General features: G+C 41.0%; 1 protein-coding gene across 1 annotated transcript; it reads left to right on the forward strand.

The window, feature by feature from the left end:
* Positions 1-281: 281 nt before the first annotated feature.
* Positions 282-26,487, forward strand: LOC137268245 (transcription factor HES-1-B-like). The gene is made up of 4 exons (XM_067802782.1): positions 282-635; positions 6,245-6,340; positions 13,737-13,821; positions 24,825-26,487. Exons 1-4 carry the CDS (start codon positions 582-584, stop codon positions 25,634-25,636), a joined length of 1,047 nt encoding a protein of 348 aa, XP_067658883.1. The 5' UTR covers positions 282-581; the 3' UTR covers positions 25,637-26,487.

Below are 26,487 nucleotides of genomic sequence, written 5' to 3' on the forward strand. Positions count from 1 at the left end.
GTCACGTCATCATACGTTCGACAATAGGGCGAGTGCCACTCACGTTGTGTTTTATAAACCTACTACTGGCCGGGTTCAAGACTTTTTACTACTTGAAAACTCGTATCCATCTACATGTGTTTACAAAGGAAATACTTGAAGATTTGCCCAGTTCACCGCTTTATACGAAACAAGTCTGAACGGAGCTTCCCGCCTTGCCATACACCACTGCTTGATACCAATCTCACTTATGAGGATTAAAGATAACGAATTAAATTTCAAGGCGACTAGATTAGCCAGCCAGATTTCTGCAAGCGTCATTTCAGGCAAGATATGTCTACGTTTCAGTGTTTGAATTATGAGTAAGATTTGGCCTGCGTTTTCGCGTGTCACCCTCAGGTTGGGGCAGAGAGTGTAGGGAGATTGTGCACACGCCCTCGCGAGCTCTGGTGGCTAAGCTGATTGGCTGAAAGTTTGGCATTGGGCCAGGCTCGTGCCCTCGTCCATGCAAGTTGAGTACAAACAGTAGAGTGTAGGATTCGCGTGCCGCTGGAAGTTTCACATTTTATAATCGTGCTGGATTCGCGTGGAATAGTTTAGACATGGCGACTGAAGATTCGCCGAGGAAGCGTCCTGCTAACGGCACCCAGAGAAGGGTATGTGAAAATTTATTCCGTATGTTATTATGTGTGTTAGCAAGTGCGTCTCCAGTCAACCCGCAACAGGTCTTGACAGATACTCCCAGACAAACTCTGCTTAACTATAACTCCTGTACAGCTCAACAGGATATGCAACGTGGTTGTTCGTTAAATATTCAGCAATGTACAGACAACTACCACTGCTGTATGTATGTATGTATGTATGTATGTATGTATGTATGTATGTATGTATGTATGTATGTATGTATGTGTGTATGTATGTCTCTCTGTGTGTTAAATTTTATAAACATGTTATATTTGTATATTTATACATTTATTAAGAAAATGCCATACGGGTAGAACAGAACATACCTGTTTCACAAATACCAGGCGCCGTCTTATCAGCGATTCATTTGAATATATCAATGCCATGTCATAAACATTTACTGATTAACGATCCAAATGTAAATATGACCTATGTAAACAAAAATATTATCATATCATTAAAGCCTATCAAACTGTCACGTGGTCCCGACGTCGCATTCTGCCACGTCAGATACTCCGGCAGCTTACACAACCTCACAATGGTGTAACGGTGCCGACTAATTAAAAGTCAATAACTATTTATGATGTCGCGCTTGACTTGTGCCTTTGTTGGACTATCACATGGGTCGAATACATCTATTCTTGTGAGCCACACGTTGACATACTGAGTGCACCTAGATGCAAGAGGTTAATATGTATACATGCACAGCCGCCAGCCCTGTGACAGCAGAGCTACTGACAAGGACAAACCTGAAAATGGCCTATGTCCAACAGACAATAGTGGGGTCGTCAAACGTGAACCTTGCAGAACTCTCGGGGACTTTAGTGTGGCTAGGTAAACGGAATTGTATTGTGAGTTACCAGGGGTGATTGCGATCTAAGAAAGGGCGCTCATGCGTACGTGTGTGCGTGTGTGTGCGTGCGTGTGCGCATGACTGTTGTATTCAGCTGTGTATATTGCGTCGCACACATCTTTGGAAGATATTTTATACATATTCGGTACAAACACTGTAACTGTATTCAAAGGTGGGGTCTGGCCCGAAACCTTTATTTGCGTTGTAATGCACTAAGGATGTGTTATAAAAAGATAGGTAGTAATGCGCATGTCTAAATAACAATTACACTACAAAACAGAGTGGATCGATATCTATTTATTCACTGTTTGCGTCCTATTAAACAGCAAACAGATAAAAACTTTTTATACAATGAGTAAAAATGTAACCTCGATTTTTTACTCAAACTCACTCACTCACTCACTCACACAACACATCCCTGTCGAGACTTTAGCCGTAGAATAGCCTTCCACCCAACCCCCACCACCATCCCCGCCCCGTCCCCGGGTTCCATACCCCCACCCGGGCCGTATTATCTCCTCCACCTTTCAACCTTCAACACGTCTCGGTTGACAAATTCTGTTCCCTGTCTAGTGATAAACAATCTTGAATGACACTAATTTTATCTTACGTTTTTCTTCACAAATGTTAAGCTATATCATACATAAACCCGCCGCTCTGACATAATGTGCCAGTCTTTTGATAAACTAACACCCAGTAATTGTTTGGGGAGTCCACGGTGCTCGGGTATCTGCCCAGCAAGGGCGTATCAGGTCGCGCTATCATGCCATATAAATTCATCCGGCAAGCGATCAAACGACAAAGATTAACAACTACCCGTAACACAGATTTAGTATGGCACCAAAACTTGTAATTATTTTTAGATGAGAGCTATTGATGTGTAAACAGAGATATGTCTTGATGCAATCTCCTGCGGAACAGCGGTAGTAAGGATACTTGAGACGAATTTCTTTTGATTTTAGTACAATTCGTTTCCGTGGCGTTTTACTTAATTTTATGTGCGCAAATAATTATGCGCATCGCTTACGTGATTAGATGGTCCAAGAAAGTATCCAGTTTCTGATGCTAGATAAGGTACTGTTACTTCCAATTAGCCAAAGTCCCCCCGACAAACGCACACCGCCTCCCATACCTGCGTCCATCGTAGTCAACGTCAGTGTAATTCTGAAGGATTCGTTGGTCTCCATATCTGGATCGGTATATAGTGAGAAGGCAATAAATTGTTGGAAATCAGGAACACAGCACGCGCCTGCCAGTGTTCCAGCAGGGTGCTCGTGACCAATACGGACTTTCTGGTATTGCATGCCCGTATATACCTGTGTCGGTATGGCGTTTATCTTGACACAACACGGTCACTGTGGACAGATTCGTTCACTACAGCGATAACTGTCTTTCTTCTCTCACATATAAAAAGAGAGGAGAGAGAGGTTACAGTGGTTGGGGAGACTATATGGTAGGGATAATGATCTGTTTTAGGCGAAAGGGTGTCTTCAAGGTCCTAGATACTGTTATTTTCTTGTACATTAAGAAGGATAATTATGTACTTTTGAAATATTCACAAACTACTCGCGCATTAGCCGTCCCATCCACAACGATGGGTCAGTGTGCCACTCAACAAAATCTCACATACTTCTCTCAAGCAAAAATTAATTCAATTTGTGTCTAATTACGAAAGCCCTGTTTTAAAACATAATGCACTCACACTTACAAACATCATATTTTGCTCGTTTGCTGCTATATGCAGTCTAGCTCCCGTGTTGTTTAAAGTGTCGAACACTGGGTGTGGAGTTGAGATGGCGCGATGCAATGAGAAACGCATTGCATTGTTGTTCTAAATACTTTTCTTTTAACTCCAAGAAGTACCTGTGAGGTATATCAGGCTTGAGAATTAACGAGCAACTCATGTCATACGATACACACAAAGGTAACATGCCAAGTTCACTTTCAGTGTAAATTTCCCATATCTATGCTAAGTCGTGCTATATAATCGGAAGTCTGGAACAGACACGTGAAGTGCACACCTAAGTACATGTAGACATGCCAAATGAAAGCAATTCTTCACGTCACAATAACCTACAATAGAAGCACTAATGTGATACTGTATCAAGTTAATACCTGTTTTGTTCAACCGACACACCACCGTAGTTATTGAGGGGGGTGTCACATTGCTCTGGCATGTCGGGATTAACAGAAATCGCTATAAGAGAACACTCCTGTAAAGCATGTATAAACTTGTATTCCTCGTGTAGCATCATACATGTATACTCTTGAAAGTTATTCGTGATATGCTCAACTGGTCACTGTTTAGTGTGTATGTCATTAGGGGTATCTATTTACTTAGACTAGGTAAAGGAACTTGGTTAGATAATGGTAATTAAATCTATGTTTGAAGACGTTAACCAAATTACATATTTAAAACCAATTAAAGACAAGCATTGTTTCAAATGAGAAGTTTTACGTAGCGTTTATTTCAGTTATCTCAAACACATACACATGAAATGATATCATTGAGACAAATGTCATCGTTGCGGATGAGCGCGTTTGAGTCCACTCAGTCTACAAATCATGTCATGTGATTGACAAATGTCTTTTTCCAGATATTCGTCTTTATATATGAATAGCCATGATCTACCTGTACCTGACATTTCGCACCTGGTTTGACAAATCAGTCAGGGTCAACATCGGTTGTCACCTCCGGTGTTGTGTACAAGCGCGATTCGGTGGCTGGATAAACTCATAGGCCATGTCAGATCCTGCTGCATTTGTAAACTACAATCTATTCTTAATTGTGCAGTAACCATTAAACACTGACAATATTAACAAGCCGACGTTAGAACGTCAGATAATGTGTTGATGACGCCAATTGTCAGAACATTTGTTAAAAGGTATAATATTTGTGTTATCGTTAGATAAATGTGCACATTAAGGCAGAGACAATTGTACAACAAGCATATTTTGAGTGTGGTGGGTATATGGGAAGGTGACGTGTATGTGTGGTTGTCTCGTATAATCGACATTACTTGCATGCACGATTTGTCTAGTTTCAAAGTAACCATCTGTACGCATGTTTTGTCTGGTATAAAAACTACCACTAGTACAGGTGGTAGGTTTACAGTGGTAGGTTTACAGTGATTAGATGTATGTATGACTGTTGTTTCACTGCTCACTTGATCGTATGCTGTCTAGTCTCGAGCTGACACTGTGTGCATATGTGTCGTTTCATAGTAATCAGTTGGTCATAATATTGATCACGTGGACATATGATTTCGTCAGTATGATGGTGAACGCCTTTGCGTATATTTGCCCAGTTTCAGAGTAATTCCTTGCATATGTTACAGTCAGATTGTGAAATTAGTCATTTCGTGAAATGATTACGAGGGTCGGCCATTTCGCGCCATGGTGTGACAACAATGAATATACTTCAATTATTTCATGGAATTTCACTTCACCTATATTTGGTGGACAGGGGTTTGTGAGGTGTGGTTGCTATGGAAGCACAAAGTGTCAAACAAACAGATATAAATGTTTGAAAGTCAAGAGGTGCAACAGTCGCTGCTACAATAGTTTTAACTGCTAGTGGCAATAAGTGATGTTGAAATTGTGATCCACTTTTGTAGAATAACTTATGAAATGACATTTCATAAAGATACTAAGTATATTGATTGTTGTTCCACAAAATGATGCGAAATATCTGACACATCAAGACTAAATCTTTTTGTCATTTCACAAAATGACCGATTTCACAATCTGACCGTAACATATGCTTGTGAATGTGTGATATGTTTAGTGTGATGTGGTCATTTGTACGTGTGGACTGGATATTGCCCATTCTGTCTGTACTAGTAACTGAAACCAGCTTTGATGTGCATTGGTGTATTCGCATTCTAATCGCCATATTTAGATTAACAATTTAGTTCCCATTCCGAAGCATACACATATATCTGTCTGTATGTTTCCTGTAATCTGAGATCGTAGTAACAAACTGCCACGCCTCAGTATTCGAGCTGAGTTGACAACCGAACACTTCCCCATGGTGACATTCAATGTGTCCCTGCTGGAAATGACGAATGTTTTGAACATAAGATATAAAGTTCCCAGCCACGGGCAAAGAGCTGACTGTAGTTATAGTGTCGTCACTTAGCAGGGATAGCTACTGTCTAGGGTAATCTACAGGCGTCTGATGAACATGTCAATTTGTCACCTGTCATAATGCCATGCCTATGATGCTGCATGTCACCCATGATAGGCGCGGTGATTCATGTGTCACCCCTTCAATGACTTCGCTATGATTACCTAGGGAAGTACGTCGTTGGCGTCAATCCCAACGAGATGAAGGATGGCTGAACTATGGATCTCATTTGTCAGCTATTTCTTCCAAATTAACCAACAGAGCAATATAGAGGGAGAGGGGGCGTAAATGTTGAGCGTGTAGATGTGTCGTTTTCTGACACACAGGGTTGAGATTGGGGTGACGAGACAGACCGACTCTCCATACACGACACCGGGTGTTCTATGACAAGTTGCATTTCCATGCATTTTACTTCTCTCTAACATACTACAGGTGGCTTTTACAAAGTTAATATTGGCTCTTCTGTCGTTTGTACTGTAGGGACCTGTGTCTGTCGTTTGTATTGATGGGATCTGTGTCTGTCGTTTGTACTGATGTGATCTGTGTCTTGACTACGTGTTCATGATGTGATTGTGTCAAATGCATGATCTTGTTTTCAGCACAACAAGCCTCTAATAGAGAAGAGACGAAGAGCTCGGATCAACGAATGCCTGTCCCAACTTCAGTCTCTGGTGTTAAAGGCTACCACAACCGAGGTACGTCAGGCCGACACAATGCTCATCAGACAGAGGTCATCAATTCAACACGGCTAGCTTTTTACACAAATGAAACTATATGTCACGAGAATGTTGAATGACAAATAGTCTTTACTGTTGTTTTATATACTGGTATAAATAATAGGTTTAATAATAATTTCAAACTCTATGTGGCATACTTTAACATCTCAGAATCAGGGCTCTCACACTAAGATTGCACCTGTCATTTAACGGTCATGTGTTAAATATCGGATTATATATTCCATTGTACATTTTACTAAAGATGCGGAGATTTAACACATGTAATGCCCTTGGTGGCAATTTGCCACACAGCTCCTCTTTTGACTTGCAGATTTGACACACAGATCATAAACTTTATCACGTTGTAATAAACACCAGACTTAAGTGCAATGTCATACACCAGTACATTTGTAATGAGAAGGGTACATATATTATTTACGTTCTTCTTCAAACGTTGTAGGGACCAGCCTTGTTGATAATCATAATTACAAAATTCTCTAGATCTCATAAATATTTCCTTTTCATACCAGCATCTAATTTCATCATTTTATGTTCGCGGCGGCGAATAAATGGTGACAATCTCAAAGATAACAGTACAAGGTACCCACACCTCTTTATCAGAGACCGCGGCTAGTTTTAAGGAAGAAATAATAAAATTTCACTGCATGTGTTAAGTCGGTAATCTCTGTATGTAATCCGTCCCTATGTGTATAGGCCTATCTCGCGGTCTATGGTACAGGCAGTTCACTCTATTACGCCCTTGCGTTTGTTGGCGTCTAGAGGATCGGTCACGTCTCTACGTAACGTAGTAACGTCGATCTGCCATTACTCTGATACGTATATACGAAGGAACGCAGCCTGTTTGTCTCCGTGATCAGTCATCACCAAGCTGGTCCTAATGTTCAGTCGGACGAACTGTCTCCCAGGGAGCAAAATCTACAAACAGACAAAAACCATCACCAATCTCACGTGTCTAGCAATTCTTATATTTTAAAACCTCGGGGTTCCTAATCTAACCTGTGTCTTTATGGAAGTATTGCTCACAGTTTCGGAGTCACATCTTGATAGCGATGGAAACAAATCAATGCGGCTTCATGTTTACACGAACGTCATGTTGTAGACACAGCACTGTCGCATGAGATATGTATATGTAAATGTATATGTAACATACATACGTGCGTGCGTGCGTGCGTGAGTGCACGCGTGCGCGCGTGTGTAACTTGTTCAAAATACACATTTCCACAGAGTAAGGGAATTTAAAGTTAACAATCAATTAATGTAACTGAAAGAATCAGGCAATATGTGGCCTCGCCAACATTTAAGATTTTAATCAGTGTGAGAGCAGCTTCAAAACAACTCGAGGCTATGTCACAGTCTGATTGGGGTCCTTGGCAAACTGTCTGAGAACCATTAGATAACATGTGATATAGGTAAAGCCCCGCAATGCTTTCTTAGAGCGGAGGTGTATTCATATCCCTATCGTCTGCATCTCCTGTCACTGTCAAGAGAGGACGGCAGATACACGGGTCCCCAAAACATTTGCAAATATTTGTTCAACAATACCAAGCACAATGAAGCCCCGCCTATCTAATCGTACTAAATTGTCATCGCCATAGGCGGATGGATTTCACTTGTCACATGTCGATATCAATCTTTTGTATCACTCCGCCAAAGTCGTCTGCTTCCTTGGGGGTAAATTGTGTAGCGATGGCGGAGTGATATACCGGTTTTGTAGGTTTCGACGTAGCATGTAACTGTCATGAAGAAAAAATCCCCTGGAGATGCGATTAATTGACGTATTGTTCCGCACTATTTGTTGTTAGTTCCGCTAGTCCTGTAAACAACTGTCGTCTGCTCCCCTGTCTGTGTTCATTGAGAAGAAGACATACAAAGAGCAGATTGATAGTTAATGGCTGAAGGTATTTCAAACCGTCACAAAAGATTACATCTACTGTCACTTGTCCCCAGCTGTATTTATATTGTGGAGAAAAATTAATTTCATTGGGAATAAAACGGTGGTTTCTTCAAAGAATCCTCGAAGAACAGGACCTCCAAAATCATGTTAAACTGATGGAATATGTGATAAAATCAGAACTGCAATGACACGAGAAGGATTCGTCACTATTGCCTATTCGTGTCAGCCAAACAACGAACCATGCAGACATGAGATATACAGTCTATCCTGTTGATTGCGTTGAACGGAATTGTCTTTGCAAATCATGATTTTCGATATTTTAACTCGAGGTAGACATGTCTGGTTGTCTCGAAAGAGTGTTAAAATATGGTAAGGTATGGTTGGTTGCGAAACGGCAATTAATATAATGGTTTCATGAGGTGATGCTCATCTCGCAACTCCACATCGCCCAGGTACACATGTTGATCACCGATTCTCGACGTTAATTAGAGGGTGCGTCGACAGCGTAAAGAGTGAAGGTCGTCGTGTGCCATAGGAAAACAAGCACGTGCAGGCTGCAGAAAAATGTCTGTTTTTAATTAACTCGAAGGGTCCGTCGAAGCAACCATCCCTAAAGGAAACCCCTGTCTGGTCACATATGCCCAGGTGGCCTTAAAGAAAAGTCCAATCCCTGAACAAATTTATCACCCGTCTCTTCTAAATCTTAGGTATTTTCCAGGCTTTCGTGCAACTTCTTGCACCTTTGAGACACGTTACGGGTCGTGAGCGACTAGTTAAAGGAGCTAGGAATTTTTTAAGCCCATCATAGCGTGCGGCCACATCTGTTACTCAATTTGAAAGCCTGGTTCCCATTTTGACATACCCAGTGGGCCAATATAAAACATATTAATTGCCCCGTATGTCAATTGGTGACTGTTTGAATCGAAGGTCACATGGGTCAACGATAAAGGGCACCTATTTCTATCGAGAGGTCTCGAGAATTATACGCAAGTTTGCCTATCGCGTGCAGTTTCCAGCCATCGTGATAAGAGCACGGGTTTTATTATACTTTTTGGACACTTTTTTCCAGCAATTTAAATGATAGAGATAACGGATAGGGCTAATATAAAATACAAGGGATCTAATACTAATCCGAAATGGTGTTTTATTGGAATTTCGGAGGCTAGAAAATTACCTAGATTATTGAGCTGATCTTTCCATTTTCAAGGGCCATGGTTATATATGTGCTTGTTCCAATCTACAGGAGAGTAGGGGATTAAACTAGTAATACAATCTGGAGGTACATAGTTTATTTGAAGTTCTAGACGTTGTGTGGATGCATAGTTTCAAGCGCTGTATGGATACAGGGCTAATATCTTGAGTACAGGTGAAACGCACAAGTTTGCCTAACATTTAAACACAGGATGTGAGTAGCTGTGAGGGCAGAACAAGGATTGGATGTCGCCATGTTTATATTCAGGCCATACTATGGATGGCTGCAATTAACGGGTGCAATTAATGGGCACATACACCTAGAACTGGATGTTAACAAATGTGTAAACGGGCCAATCTATGGATGTCAATCATGGGCACACACACCTAGAACTGGATGTTAACAAATGTGTAAACGGGCCAATCTATGGGTGTCAATCATGGGCACATACACCTAGAACTGGATGTTAACAAATGTGTAAACGGGCCAATCTATGGATGTCAATCATGGGCACATACACCTAGAACTGGATGTTAACAAATGTGTAAACGGGCCAATCTATGGATGTCAATCATGGGCACATACACCTAGAACTGGATGTTAACAAATGTGTAAACGGGCCAATCTATGGGTGTCAATCATGGGCACATACACCTAGAACTGGATGTTAACAAATGACTGTGTAAACGGGCCAATCTATGGATGTCAATCATGGGCACATACACCTAGAACTGGATGTTAACAAATGTGTAAACGGGCCAATCTATGGATGTCAATCATGGGCACATACACCTAGAACTGTGTTAATTTATTTGTATTCAGACCGATATGTGGATGTGAGTTAATGGGTACCTAGAACTGTATTAATTAATTTATATTCAGACCACTCTATGGATGTCCATTCATGGGTACATGCACCTAGAACTGAATGTTAACACATGTGTACACGGGCCAATCTATGGATGTCAGTTTACGGGCACACAGACCTAGAACTAGATAATAGCGGGTTTATATACAAGTCAATCTATAGATGTCAATTTGTTTGGGCACAGACCTAGAACTGTATGATAACAGATTTGCATACAGGTCAGTCTATGGATGCTAATTTATGGGTGCACAGACCAAGAACTGGAGTATATCAGGTTTATTGTACCAGCTATTAATGTTAACATAAGTATGTGTATTTCGGTCCTACACCAAGGGCTGCATGGTTATTAACATATGCCTACATGGTCTAACATTAGGTGCTATCATCCGGCTACATGGACAGAGGGACTAACATAGTTCAGTGGGAAGGAGCGCTGTGTATAAAGCACATGACTAAAAAAGCTATCGCAAGCAATTTTATATCAAGCAGATGTTCACTACATTTACCGTTAACGTAAGTGATAAGTAACGTGCTGTGTTGTCCGTGACAACTAGCGTAATTTAGAGGAATATTATATTAATCATCATTTGGTGCAAATATCGAAATGGCGACGTCTCAATCTGAACATCAGGCGACACTGGTCGATCGCTTCCTGAATATGCGGTTGCACGGTTCAATGTAAAACTTGTACCAACAGTTTGTGTTCGTTGCAGAAAATCTGCAGTATTTCTGACAATGAGGTGTTTGTTATCTCAGTAGCTGTGAGTTTGTCTTAACTGAGCTGATGTGTAATCCGCTGATCAAGTCCTTGTTTTAATCTTCAGAATTCAGCAACAACGTGGACTACATAAAGGATATCCGTAATTTCAAACAGCGTCAGTGTTTGTGACAAATTTGCTTTAGGCCAAACAGTAACCTCCTTGGTATTGTGTGTGGTAGGTGACAGCGATAGGGTTAGTCATGATGTCAGCCAACACTGGAGGCAACATGTCCAGTTCTTGACATCCATGACCCTCGACACACATGGACACTGCCGTCGATATTCATTATTTCTGGAGATCTCTGTATTACTTTGCATACCACCGTCATGATTATTGGACGTCTTCTTGTTTGTAACTGTATACTTGCCTCAGTGGATCGAACGTCATTTCTTTCCCAGGTTCCCTACAATCTTTAAAATAGTGATCACTACCCGCATATGGACATATTGAGGGTTGTACCAAATTGAAATGTTTATAATTGATGTAAAACCCATAAACATAAACTAACATGTTAATATTTATGCAATCTACCCATCCTATTTGCAATATTCCTTTCATAGTATTTCTGATATGAAAATGTCTTTATCACTCTTTATTGCTTTATGTGTCAGAGAGTGTCTCATAGGTCGGACGAGGTCGGACTTTCGTACGTTACAGATGTGTGGCACCAGAATATAAAATATTTCTTTTTCTTCTCTGTAAATGGATTTATATAATGTCTAACTTAGTCCATTCCCATAGGTCTGAATCCAAATTCTGAAGTCGTGAATCTACCGTCTTTCATAATGTTGCAGAAAGATGAAAGTAGCGAATCTGTAGCCTGGTGTGATAGGGTCTGGCTTTGTCATGAGCATGACAATAAATTTGACTTCTTGAGCACAACACCTTTTGATGTCAGTTGCCAATCAGTCCGTAATAGTTTAAATCTGTGTATATGTTTTCATTATATCAGGAAGTGTCCGGGGCCACTTTAAACTGTAACTCTTTCGCAGTGGCGTGGCTGTTCAAATTGTATGCCAGTAGTATGAAAGTTTTCGGGCAAACTCACCCCATGTGTGAACGTTTTTATCATTATTGAACTACATAGTGTAATAATCTTTCTGTTTCCACGCTTTGAAGACGAGGTCGCCTTGGGTAGAATTTATCTTAAGAGCCTGTTGTAATATCAATGTGTAGCCCTCCAATCATTTGATTATTTCCTGTTGGTGTACTGGTAGGTAAATGTCTTCTGTCATACGTCAAAACATACATCGCCAAACACAGAAGAGTCACAATAAAGCCAAGTCAGAAATCAACAATACATGTGGCTAAATTAATGGCTTATTTCACAACGAGACGCGCTAAGACGTGTCACTACAGACGTTTATAGGGGACAACAAAGAAAGATAACTCGTCGGATGAAAATTAATCCGCCATCTTTGATTTCACTACAGAATATTTCCAAAGTTACTGTTTCACTAAATCAATTCCGGGAGCTTACACACGTCTCCCGAGACCGTTTATTGCTGTAAGTGTAGCGATCGAGTTCCGGGGGTTCTAGATAAGTGTTGTGGATTTCTGCAGGAAACAATGCCATAAGCTGTTTAATACCGCATCCTGCAAACTATTCCCCTTAAAGTCTTCTCATAGAAAATGAAGTCACCAAGAGGATGCCAGCCATTCCGTTCAATGCTTCTTCCAAGATTCCACGTTTTCCAGTAAACCGTCACGTACAAACCTTAGAGAAAATGTAGGTTCTGCTTGCCACTTTGAGATTGAGTGAAGGTTAGCATTATACATACAGCGGCCCAAATGGTTGACACTGTGGATGAGCTTTACATAGACAAGACAAAACAAGATCTCTATTAGGTCAAAGACCAATACAGTTTAGATCAACTGGAATATTTTCCTGTGCACATGGAGAGGTAGGATTATAGCCAACAATCACAGTATTATTATCATTGCACAAGAGTGGGGATATGTGTAAACGATTGACAAAAATCAGATTTGTTTTTTATTATTTAAGATATAATAAATACACTCGCCAGCTTTAAATACTTCAAAAATATTTTCACAGTTTAACAATTTGATACATTTGAACATTTGAACGTTTTCAATAGAATATTGCTTAAAAATCGCTTACGTTTTTCTCGGTATTTTGGACAGTCAGGAGTACTTGGTACTCATCTTCAGTTTCGTTAGTACAAAAGAGTACTCAGAGTTGATTACTGATGTTTCAATGTTTGAGGATGCAACACACTACCACAGTGAAAGGACAGTACATTGATAACTGTACTGGTAATATTGTCTAAAATGCCGTGTTTGCTTGAATATCTACATGACAAGTACTTCTATATGAAATTTATTTATTTATTTATTTATTTATTTATTTGTTTGTTTGTTTGTTTGTTTGTTTGTTTATGTATTTATGTATTTATGTATTTATTTATTTATTTATTTACCCTCACCTGTTATGAGCTTTCATATTCATATCCATTCCACCACATAATCACATGTGTAATATGTATGACACGTCCAACACTGGTAGGAGTTGGGCACAAACTTATTATTTAGTTGAAGAAATATTTACCAAACGAATCACTCAGAAATCAGACTGATATGACACTATGATAATAGTCATGTTTATGTGCTATTTGCAGGGCCCTAGACCCAGCAAGCTTGAAAAGGCTGACATTTTGGAAATGACGGTGGACTACATCAAGAAGACTCGTGCCGTTCCCGACGGTGAGTAGCACGATGAAAGCGGCGACTACAAAAGCAGGAAAAAACAAATGTGCATGCCGTACCTTACTCCATTGTCTTCAAAAACATCCACGACCGTACCCAAAACCAACCGCCACCATTCCCCACCCTGCCACGCACCTACCCCGTCCGTTCCCGTCTCCCAGACCCTGCTAGCGCCCCCTTGTTCGGGACAATACGTACCAACCATACATAATTTACATTTAGATGTGATCTGTCTCGAAGCCTCATCCTTCATGGACCTCACAGATGCGGCATCGGGACGGCCATTAGTGAAGGACGTGACCTCCTACTAATACTTATAAATCTCAAGAACTATCATGCTATCTGTAAGGAGGAGGCCAAATACTTATAAACATTTGGACGTAATTGTCAGGGCGTCCATAAATGTACGCTCAGACAATATGTCTGCTGTTAATGGCGTGGGAATGCAATGGTAGTTATGCATTATTATAGCAAACATTTTCCCGGGCTGTGTCGTGGTAACGGTGTGTGTTTATCTTCCTCCATGATGTACATTTAGTGGGTGTTTATGCAGCGGAATATATCATTTCTTCGCATGACCACACGGATGAGCATAGAGGTGTTCTATGTGTTGGTGAATTCACCAATCACCAGAGCTGTATATTCAGGGCGAGGTCGCCATGTCGGATGTGTTGATGCTTCTAAAGAAGGGGCCGCTATATTGGGCGTATTTCGTCCATAGTTCTGTGCAGTAAGTTCTGTATTGTCCAGTGTGTTGTCCAGTAAATCACCGGTACGGGTGCATGAGACATTCCAGCCATTGTTTAAAACTGCCCACCCCTGGGCTAATCTGTGACCCCCGGGCGGGGGAACAGAGCCTGCCACACATAACCCACCCCGACACAACTCGAGATCCACTCCACAACGTAATGGGTTTATTTTGACACCTTTGTCTTGTTTTTAAATGACAGCAGTGGCTGTATTACCCACAGACTTAATGTAATATGTTGGATTTAAGACATTATTGACGGTCTGAGGGCCGTTTAATTGGGGTTAACAGGGTCATGAAGCTGGCGTGAGGACAACTGTGGTTCTGGTGATGCACTGTATTGTCCAGAGATCCGTGCCATGAAGATAGATATAGGTCATAACATCTGCCAACGGCTGTGTACGGGCGTTTCTACAAATGGTTACGTAGGTTTGTAGTTTTGAAACATGCCAAAATGTTCACGAAAGCGTATGTATCTGACAGTGGATAACCCATTACTTTGCTGACGGAACAGAACGTTTATGAAATGTTTTACCCAAAGAACACACGCACACACATACGTACGCACACACACATATACGTCTGAATGGATAGGTGATATTAAGATGATATGCTGGTAATATGTTGCTACAATTAATTGTAATTGCAGCTAAGGTTGGAGTAAACTCGCTACACAGAAAACGGACGCGATGTTTCCCTTTTTGTCTTAGAAACCCAAACAATTCTCCCAAAACTAGTGTATTTGATGGATTTCTAAACAGGACGCTTCAAGTGAAAACAAATGATGTTCTTTTCAGTAGATGCGTTGGTGTGTGGGTATGTAGGTATGTGGGTATGTGGGTATGTGGTATGAGTTACTAGTATATGAGTGAGTGAGTAAACTGTGCTAATTTTGCGTCATGTCTACAGACACACACTGGAACTGCCTATATGATCCAGTTGCTGAAGAACGCGTGTCCAGGCTTTTGACATGCTCTTCTGTTTCCATGTTCCTGGGGTGTCAGGGATCAGTTAGGAGGCGGTGTGTTTTAGATCAACTGTCGTTTGGTATCTGGTGGAAGAAAATAGTTCTTCAATCAAATGAAATATTCCTGCACTGCGTGAACAAGACGCACTTGCGCTGTGGTGCTAGTTTGATTTAAGAGAATGGATTACTCGCCCATTCTGGGCGATTTATCCAAGATGCCAGTCATTTAACCCCTGCCCTGGCTAGGGCCTGACTATTGTCCGTCTACAACTGACCAACCCTCAATGGTCACATGTACAGGTGCTCAGGTCGGGACTGACCACATTAATTCGAATATTCGCGTGTGCCCGGTGGCTTAACCCTTCACCTGATACCAATAAACAATGTCCATGGTCAAGAAGACACCATCTCAGAATTCCTCTTTGTACATATCCCAAGAGGGCGTTCCCTGTTTGCGGACTGGCTGTGTCACCGATGTCATGGGAAAATACCGGCGAGGGGTGAGAGTGTCCAGTAATGATGTCCACTCGATCACCAATGTTGAAACAGTAAATTATGTTTGATGAAAGCTGATACCAAGTATATATATAACACGAGACTGGACCATCGTTATACGATCTCCAGTTTGCTCGTGGTGTTGGTATAACGCGGAAACAGACACACCACAATACGACGTCGGTATATCAAATATTATGGCTCAGGTGAGCTTTGTTAAGTCTGGCATCGGAGATATTTCACTTTTATCCTCACCTGTTTTTCGGTTGCAATGTAAATATCGAAACATGCTTTCGTGATCAGACAGTTTTCAAGGTTGTTAGTCGTAAACCGTAATTCAGTGTTCATGCTATCAATCCCTGGCATGCCTGCCATTGGCTCGAATATTTACACACAGTCATGATGAAGGTGGACTGAAGTGTAAAACCAGTCTCTCCGGCTCTCACATTATTAAACGCAAAGATAAAATGAATCTGAGCAAATGATAAACAATCAGTGCTTCAGATAACCATATGAAACATGTACATCTGACAAACGTATATGCACATTATCGGAAGTTTATTTGGCGGTATTGACTCTGCTAAAAGCAGTTAATCACTGTGACAGCCGTGACCTTTAATGAACCTACATCGGGAGAATCTATAACGTATGGTGTGTTGCAGGCTGGTGAGTTTCTAGTCATACGTAGCGTATTGTTATCAACTACATTCTCCAGCTATGTTCCCCTCTGCACATCCAGCCAGCTGAGCTTGACTGCGGTTTGACGTAGTACGGTTTAGAGGCCCTGCATTTATCTCCCTAATTATGTACATCCTTGTCACAACCAACACACAGAAACATCGGAATAATAACATACTGGTTTGTTAATTTCATGGGTCGCCAATCAATCTTGCTTAGTATGTTGACCCGCGCGTCGCTGTAAACAACACTTTTGTAATATACGTACACATGAGTAGGTTCTCCATCCAGGCTGTTTACGGTATGTGCATCTTCGACTTGACGCGTACAGTCGTGACAGATGGTGGAAATAATGATGCTCCTATATTCACATCAATGATCCTCCTGTATGTCACCTCGCTGCATGCCTGTAACACTCGGCTGTAACGGTATATTTCAGATGGCGCTCAGCCACCATATGAAGATGTCGGGTGACAGAGTATGTGGAAACTAGAAACACCAATGCATCATTGAGTTGATATATGTGGACAGATAAATGATTGGGCGATGTTGAGATAAAACATTTCACCATGTAACATCTACGCGTAAGTTACATACCAATATGCGTTAGAAGGTTACATTACACGGACACTATATCAACATGTAATATGTATTTCTATGCTAGGTACCAACATGTAACATACATAAGTAGATTGCGCATCAAACTTTTACATATATGCAAGTTCAATATATAGCATATTCACGCAGGGTACATGTTATTTTGTGATTTATATATACTTGTATATCAGTATTTAATTAAATAACATACCTGTTATATATGACACAGTTTACATATCAGTAACGTATACGTAGGTTAGATATTGGTATGGAAAATATACTCATAGGTATTATGAGGTATTATGATAATTTGTTCGCTATCTGGTTAACAAGCAGACGCGTATACGCAGCACAGCATTTTTTCGTGTAAGCCCGATAGGTTTCAAAGCTTTATATCTAGATAGTATCAAGGACTTGTGCAACCTTTTAGCAACAATGACGTGTTAGCCGGCGCTTTTTTGTTTGGCTGGTTGTTTATTTTTATTTTATATATTTTATTTATTTTTTGTTTTGTTTTGTTTAAAATGAACCTGTAGATGTATGTAAATGTATGTTTAACGGGAATTCCTCTGATCCCTCCAGGAGGGGCGGTTTCGTTGACGAGGTGATGATGATAATGATGATGATGATGATGATGATGATGATGATGACTCACGTGCACAGATCTCATGTCTTCATAGAGGCAACTGTCAGTTCCCGTGACGTTCTCAAGTCTTGATTCATGATTTACCTTATCAATTTTCTCACACGCTTCTTTGCCAGAGTTAGCAGTAAAATTAAGATTTCGATAGCGAAGTTCATCAGTATCGGAGGGAATGATGGTTTTACGGATTGATTACTACCCCGTATCGACTACTCATACACACACTGTGATCGTCAATAAACTACTAGCGACCATCACTCCTACATCGTTGCTGTCACCGCTAATAGCTGTGCACTTGCTTAGGGGGTGCCAAGCAGTACTCACTCTCTCACCTATTGATATGTATATTTCTGTATTAATAAGTAACTGTTACCAACTTATATGCATTGGTCAGTGTAGCCAGGTACAGACCGCGGTCCAGTAGACTCTGACCGACACGCAAACACACCTCCAAGTCTCCCACTGGGATTACCGCTTTCTCTGTTTGACATCGATCGGTTTTGAGTTGCTAATCCAAGACTTAGTATAATCCTTCTTTTCATCGCTGTTTGTTGTTTCAGGACGTGTATGTACCCTTAGTAAACTAATAATTTAAGTTCGGTGCTTGTAGTGTTACGCCATTATCTACTGTTTTCATGTGGTTTGAGATCTGTTCACACAAGTTAACTACCTGTGTTCTGTGAAGGCAGTTGGATTGTACTGGTTGTTGCAGGGGTGATCTTTTATCGGGTTATCTGTGTATCTCATTTTTAAGAAGAAAATAATGCATTTCCTTACAAAGTATCAAACAGATTTTTAGAAAACGAATAAACACTGACTCACTGACTGACTCACTCACCCACTCACTCAAGCTCAGGCTGAAGACCTCACTCACTCCTATCTGGACTAGTGGCACGAGCTGGGATCATATGCCAACCGAAAAAATTACCAGTATCAGATCACGTGACACAAGAGACCTCTGGGTCGTTACTGTACGGTCTAAGCTTTGTTGTGAGGGAGAACCCCCCACGGAGATGAAGACGCTACCTACTTTAAGTACATCATCTTACGCATATATCGCAGCACCCCCAGATTAACTCATGTGACCCGTAACATAGGTCATTTGATGCTGAAATGGCGACATATAGAGATTCTAAAGTACCACCCGTTGGGGACCATATTTTCTTTAGTCGCCACGGTAACCGTCACTTTGTACGATATAAATATATTATCATGAATCCTGACTTTCATAAATTAACCCAGTGCTTAACGAAAATAACCGAGGGATAATATTTCAAGCTGATTTATCAATTGTCAGAGGAATCTGTGAATGTGGAATATCAACCCGGACAGGGCTGACTACCAGATGAAGTAATTGACGCCTCTCCTGACGTTTACCCCGCGCCCGACGTCGTGGAATGTCCGACTGAAACGTGTTTCCGACATGTTTGTTCAGGGTAAAGTTCCTAAGCGCACAGAGAGACTGAATCCAATGATCTACACCTCATATTGGAGTTACCTACTGTGATTGTCATATGTAAGACAAAATTCCCTTTCAAACTAAACCATTGTAATTGAAACCTTTACTCTCAGTGATACCGTTTACAGCAGCACTGTGGACGGGTAGTTTGATTTCACATGGGTTAATTCTTGAAGATATTACACAGGGTCATGTGTCAGTTTCGTGTCCATGTACCTAGGATCCGGATGTGTCTCACCGCTTCTCTGTCGTACCTAACAACGAGTCCATACAATCACAAATACAGTCGACACAAGACACAGTCTGTGCCGAGATCAGGTCATGCAGGACACCATTCACATATTGCGTACAGAGATATGCCGAAAGAGATACAGTCGTACATGACACCATACAAAGACATGGTCATACATGGCACCATACAGAGATACAGTCGTAGAGATACAGTCATACATGACACCATGTAGAGAGTGATATGGTCATACATGACACCATTCAGACAGAGACATGGTCATGCATGACACCATAACCCGTTGTGGGGTCACATTAGTGTTTATTTTTTTGCCGGAATGTTTAAGCAACAGAAATTCGAAAGAGTAGGAGGAATAGTTTTTGATCAAATAAAATTAACACATGACTATGTCATAGCCTTGCGAATTGAAGACATGAATAACATTCATACCAACTGACCCAACGGTGAGGCAGTAAGTACACTGACATCAAGTACATGTATTACGTTGACCACTGACTACTGTTATCGGAGAGAATGTAACACCATGGGTTTGAGTAAGTCTAACCTACCGTTGCACTTTAGGCCTGATTTGTCATGTCTAGGGCAGACCAGATGAGTCCTTTGATCTATGCCAACGTGCCGACATAGAGACGACAGTAACTGGTGGGACGAGACGAGACATCCCAAGGACATATAGATGACCCTCCCTCTCCCTAGCCCATACCTGCTTATACCAACTACACACCTTCACACTCTGACAGAGCCGTATCAGGACTTTTCTCCTATATTAGACAATACACGGCCTCTTAACGCAGAAATTAGGCGCAAAAGAACGCATTCCAACTTTGTTTTTGTATGTTATGGGAAGCACAAATAACTCTCCTAAAGTTTATTTTGTCTGTTTAACCAACACTCATTTCTAAAAATGCAAGCAGTAATTTTGTTTAAAATGCATTGGTTCAATGACGGTTTGGGGCCGGGAAATGACTTTGCATCCATTTAAACGAAGCTAGGTTTTAAATGGAGTAAACTTGTAGATACGATGTCCAAGGTGTCCTGGGCACACTTGAACAAAACGATCTTAGCCCTACAATGTTTCTCCAACATAGGTTTAAGATAGTCGAAGCGAGCACTAAGGCCGCTTTGTGCAAGTGGGTTCGTTATGCTATTTGTGAATAAAATGCACATCAAATGGCTTTAATGTTAATTTTTTTTGATAGATACGACACTGTAGACGTGTTGCTAGAATGATTATTTCCCCATGTAATTATTGTATTTTATAATTAAAATACAGTGTAATTGAAAATGATCAGAGGGACAGGGTATCATCAATGCTTAATGGCTGCCTCTGTTGATATATTTTGATATATTTATCCACCCAAGATATTTCAACGTGAGAACATCGAATATACCTGGATGATTATCTGCAGGATAGAAATGTCATTCTTTACAATCAGGATCAGAAAAACTCGTAACTGGATTTATATGTTCTTTCAACAAAATACAATGGAAGTTCCTTCAATGCGCATGGAAACAGATTCAGTTTTAGTCCTTACGAAAAACCAAAAGAATTCAATGATCTTTCGGAATTCTATTAATGGGATATATAGCCTCGGTGGGGAAGCTTCCTGCATGTGGAACTGTGTTTAATGAGATCCGGGAAGCGGATTACAACTAGGAGAGCGTAATTCCCCCATCAAATTACAACTATTCTATTAGAGAACCCAGTGTCCATGCTGGTTTGTCCTCGTGTAAATTAAACCAATCTAACTCTCCGACGGGGATGTCGAGAAACAGGATTAATTGTAGAGAGGGGGTGTTTAACATGTTGCTGCGGACGCAGGAATGTTCTATGATCTATATAGTGCGTGTGTAGGCACGGGGACAACACGGGACGCTCGCCCACACGTCGCCACACGCTCAAGCCAGCGACAACTATGCGTAATTTACAAGACCGTACATTGCTTTAATATGTAATAGGATATTTGTTATGAAACGAAAAAAACCCGCAATATTATATTTATTTTAGAGATACAGTAGATAAATTATTATTAGATCATTTGCATTGTTCAAAGTTGAACTGACTTGGGATTTACGTCACATCGGCATTTTTCCAGCCAAATAATGACGAGATCATTTCCAGAAACGTTTTCAGTGATTATGCTGCATTATACTAAATCCTTCAAGGTCAGGTATTAGAGAGGATCATCCCTTTCCCACGAGTCTGTTCATCTCAGTAATTCGGTTAATAAGAAATTTGAACATGCATAGGTCCGATGCATGCATCGTCGAGTAATACTTCCTTATCGGACGTCGTATCTCGACGGGAAACAAGACACCTATTGCTTAGTGAAATACAAATCGATCAAATTATGTGTAACGTTATCTGTCAAACATGCCTCAGAAAACAGGTCAACAGAAATTGATCACTGACAAAAGCATGTAAGTTTCCATTTTGGCCGCCCCCTGCTGCGACAATCCATGTTGGCCTCGGTGCTATTTCACGCCTGGTTTCATACATTGGCAACAAGTTTTTCACACGGTTTTGAAATACGCACTCGTCAGGGTATTTGTTGTTTGACAGATAACACTTTGTCAGTATCAATCAACTGACTGTCAACAAAATGGTCCTTCATCACTTTTCAAACCATCACCCTTATCCCTTACTTATGGATGTGATATTAGCACTTGCTGTGATAGAAAAGCTATTTTGCAGTGAACACACCAGTAGATAGCATCATGCGTCCTTCAGCTGGCGAGGGGCGGGTCGAGGGGCCATTTCAATATATTGTCATTAACAATGTTCAAACATACCACTGAATGCTTGGGGAATATGATTTATGATATTTCTAGCTCAACGTGAGATTGGACAATAAACATATTTGTTGGATCGTGTTTCATATGTTCATCATAATATAAGGGTCACATTCTTTGTGTGGCTGTTTGAGGTATAATATGAAAGTTTATGAAGACAAAATCTGAACTTGTGTCCGCGTGATTTATTGTGAAGTCTGTTTATAGAATACTGTTATATTTGTTAGGCTGAGTATCAGGTTAGTGTGACACTGCCTTATCACTGAATGTTAAATACATTCAACGTAACGTGTTCCCATATTCTGGTCGTTGTTTTAATCTCAGCAAGTGGCCATATCTACTTGCGTTTTCATTGTATTCGTTGATGATAAGAACACCGGATAGGAGTAGATCCTAAAGACCCTGCCTAAAGACCCTGCTTTTGTCCGTCTAACCTGGTCTCCTTCTTGTAAGGATATCGGTAGAGCCTTAGCCGGAGTGACATGATCCTTCTGACCAAAGAGAGAACACTTATGCCAGTGAAAAACGACGCCAAGCCTTCAACAAATTATCTCCGATAAAGTAAAATTAAATCATTAGCCTCCTCCTCCGAACGCCGGTTTAGGGGAAGGCGGATTAGCGGGTAATACTAGTAAATCCTCACTCGATAGCATCATAGCAACTCGCAATGGCAACCAGAAGAGGGCACAGGGGGTTTAGGGTATATTTGAAAACGTAGATACCACGCCAACTAGAAGCTAACCTGAGGTGAGATATTTACAACTAAGAATTAATCTTAGAGGATCTGGAAGCGATTGGCGCCCGTCAGTGTTGGCTTAGAGAAAAGGGATGAATAGCGAACAATTCTGACCCCAGAAGCCACAGCAAGAACATATGAGGCTTGTAAACCGAGCCGAAGGTTTAGAGGAGAGAGTAAAGGAATTTGAATTTTAAATGTTGGTTTTAAGTGATTAACAGACGGAAATGAACAATCGATTGGTAAGATATATTTGGTAAAATTGAAAGAAGGGAGATTTGAATTGCTCTAACATTACAAGACCTCATGGGGTAGGATGTTGATCTTGTGTCGTTGGGTAGTTGAAGGAATGTAGAGATCAAGACACGGGTAAGTTATCGCGTACACTAAATTCTCCATGTTCGACAATGTTCAGGACGAAGGTATAGTATGGTGCCCGTGTTGTAGGCACTGAAGAACAAGGCGTTATGGGTATTCAAAGGGACTGCAATGTTGTAACTGAACTCAACAATACCTCATCTCACCAACTAAACTAAAATGAAATATAAAAATAGAAAGTTAAATAAATAATTACATATATTTATTTAAAAAAATAATAAATGTATGAAGATATGAAGAAATAAGATATGAAACAATGAAACAAAACCAAGCGCAAGTGAAACAAACCCACAATATTCCTCCAGAAAAGAATATAATCACAATTACTTTATACCCATATTGCACTTTACGCAGTAGTACAAAGGCATTTTCAAACATCCAATAATAGGGACTCGCACTTGACAGACCCAGTGGTATTATTAATCTCTGGACATCGTGAACGCACCTGCCAACAGGTAATCCCTGGCTTAACTGGAGCATTGACCAAGATGGTGGACACGGGATAAACCACATAATGGTCACCTTAAAAATGTCTAATGGCCTTAGTCTGACACGGCCAAGATATGTTCAAGGGCTCGCGTGTTACCTTGCACACAACGTGTATTGTGCCTATCTTTCTGGCCACAAAGGATTTCATGTGGAGTTTGACAGGGATTAGTGCGACAAGATAAAAGCTTCACAACTTTGTTGAACTTGCTAACAAACAGTGATGTCATACAAGGTACTCGAAAACACTGCATTTGATAATGCCCTAGCCATCTTGGGTGTTTAGTTTGTTTGGGGTACCGGTAGTACTATGGCGGTTCATCAGTTTGTGAAATGAGATGGCAGGACATCACGGACAAAACTGTTATGCCTGTATATTATTTTAGTAGTTAGATGATAGAAACATGAGCTGCTGAAACTATTCCTATCACTGTTTATTGTGCTTGTGAGAAAGAGAATGTTTGGGAGGGTGTATATGTAAGTGAGTGGGAGAGTGAGTATAGTTTTGCAACTGTTTCAGCATTTTCGCGGAGAGGGACACCAGCAATAGGGTTCAAACATTACACACACGTGGGGAATCGAACCCGGTTCTACCACGTGATGAAGGCTATTACACACCCCGTTTACGTGGAAGAGAATGTGATTGTGTGTTGAAATGTATGATTGAGTCAGTGTGAATTTAAGTTGAAGAAGGACAAGTTGGGTGTACATGTTTCATGTCTTGATGTTTTGGTCTTGGCTGGAGCTTTACTCTACCATTCTTTGTGCAGATGGTCCTTCCCGTGTGCCGAGCCCAGGCATCCAGCAGCAGTATGTAGCCGGATACGAGAAGTGTGTGACGGAAGTCATGCAGTTCCTGGAAACACACAACAATATCGCCCATGACATCCGGGAAAAGATCACCTCTCACTGCCAGGACAAGCTGCAGGAGAAGGCCCAGTGTGTTGAGCCCATGGAGGGCATCAAGTGGGAGAAGTCAGACGACGAGAGTGATCCCCCATCAGCCAGTGAACCATCTTCGCCTGATATTGCCAAATCAACGACCCCAGTAGATGTAATAAAACAGGAGGAGCGACTTCCGGTCCAGAACACAGCCTATGTGACGCCTCTACTACAACAATCCAGCCCGGAGACGTCTCCGGTGAAGCAGGCAACACTGCAACAGGTGTCTGGCCCTATCAAACTTGTGTGTGGGGGAGACATTTTAATACTCCTGGACTCGGCGTCAGCACCAAATATTGTGAATCCGGCTGCCATTCCAAAAATACACTTCGGTCAGCCATCATCTATCCATCCACTTCCGGAAATATACCCATCATGCAATGCAAACATGACAGGCGGAAGTGTAGCTCAAGGAGCCGTTCCGTATCCCGTATATAGACTCTCCAATATTCCAGTTGCAGGAATCACTTCTACGAGTGCCGTTCCAACCAGCATGCAGTCGATCCATGTGCCCAGTCAAGCTCAAAACAAACTGCAACTTCCCCTTGCGAACGTCATCACGACCAACGGTCAGCCACTGCCCGAGAATTGTCACATCGCTGGTCAGCAATCGACATCATCAATGTGGAGGCCATGGTGACATACTAGGTTGTTTCTTCCGATAAGACGAACACGTCATAGCTTTAACGTGTATGTTATATTTATATATATATGAACGCGGTGTCTGTTACAGAGGGCTTTACAGAGGTGTCTGTTGATGCGTACTCACATGTGTTCAAGATGGCGATTGCTATAAGGAATGTGTGATACAACTGCCCTTAAAGCTGCAACCCGCTGTATAGGCCTGTCCTGCCTTATTCCATCTCACACTGACATATAGGACAGGGTATACTTACATTGGGGCATTGGGTTTGCAATACCATGACCTTCGGTGTCCTCCCATGTCAATGCATAGCAAGGAAACAAACAATAATAAGTCATGCCACATTCTTAAAGTTGTTGTATCCTTGTTCTATAACACGTATGTTTAAGCTGTCATGATGTATTCGTTACGACACAATGCCTATTATTTAAGACATATTCTAACCTGAAAGGTAACATGTTCTGTCTTTGAATGTATTGCCTCATAATCCTTAACATACCATGTTCTGTTCTCACAGTTCTCTCCATCCTGCAATATCAGCTTTTATTAATTATGATGTGATAGATCTTATATCGTCATGGTCTGTGGTTTGATATACTGTTCTATCCTTTAGAATCCCATCCTTTATCCACATAGATAGCATGGAGTATTAATGTGCCATTCTGTATCCTGGAGTGCTCTATGTTTTGTCGTAGTGGAACCATCGTCCGTACCCTACAATTGCCCCCTCCCCGTGGGACGTGATTGCATACACCTCTGATATCCATTATTCAGCTAAACATGTGCAGTTTGTTTCTGCAAAGATTATATTTTGTAAATATTGTAATAAATATTATTACATAAAGGAA

Source organism: Haliotis asinina, chromosome 16 (assembly GCF_037392515.1).
Source record: "Haliotis asinina isolate JCU_RB_2024 chromosome 16, JCU_Hal_asi_v2, whole genome shotgun sequence".
In the NCBI taxonomy this organism is placed as follows: Eukaryota; Metazoa; Mollusca; class Gastropoda; order Lepetellida; family Haliotidae; genus Haliotis; species Haliotis asinina.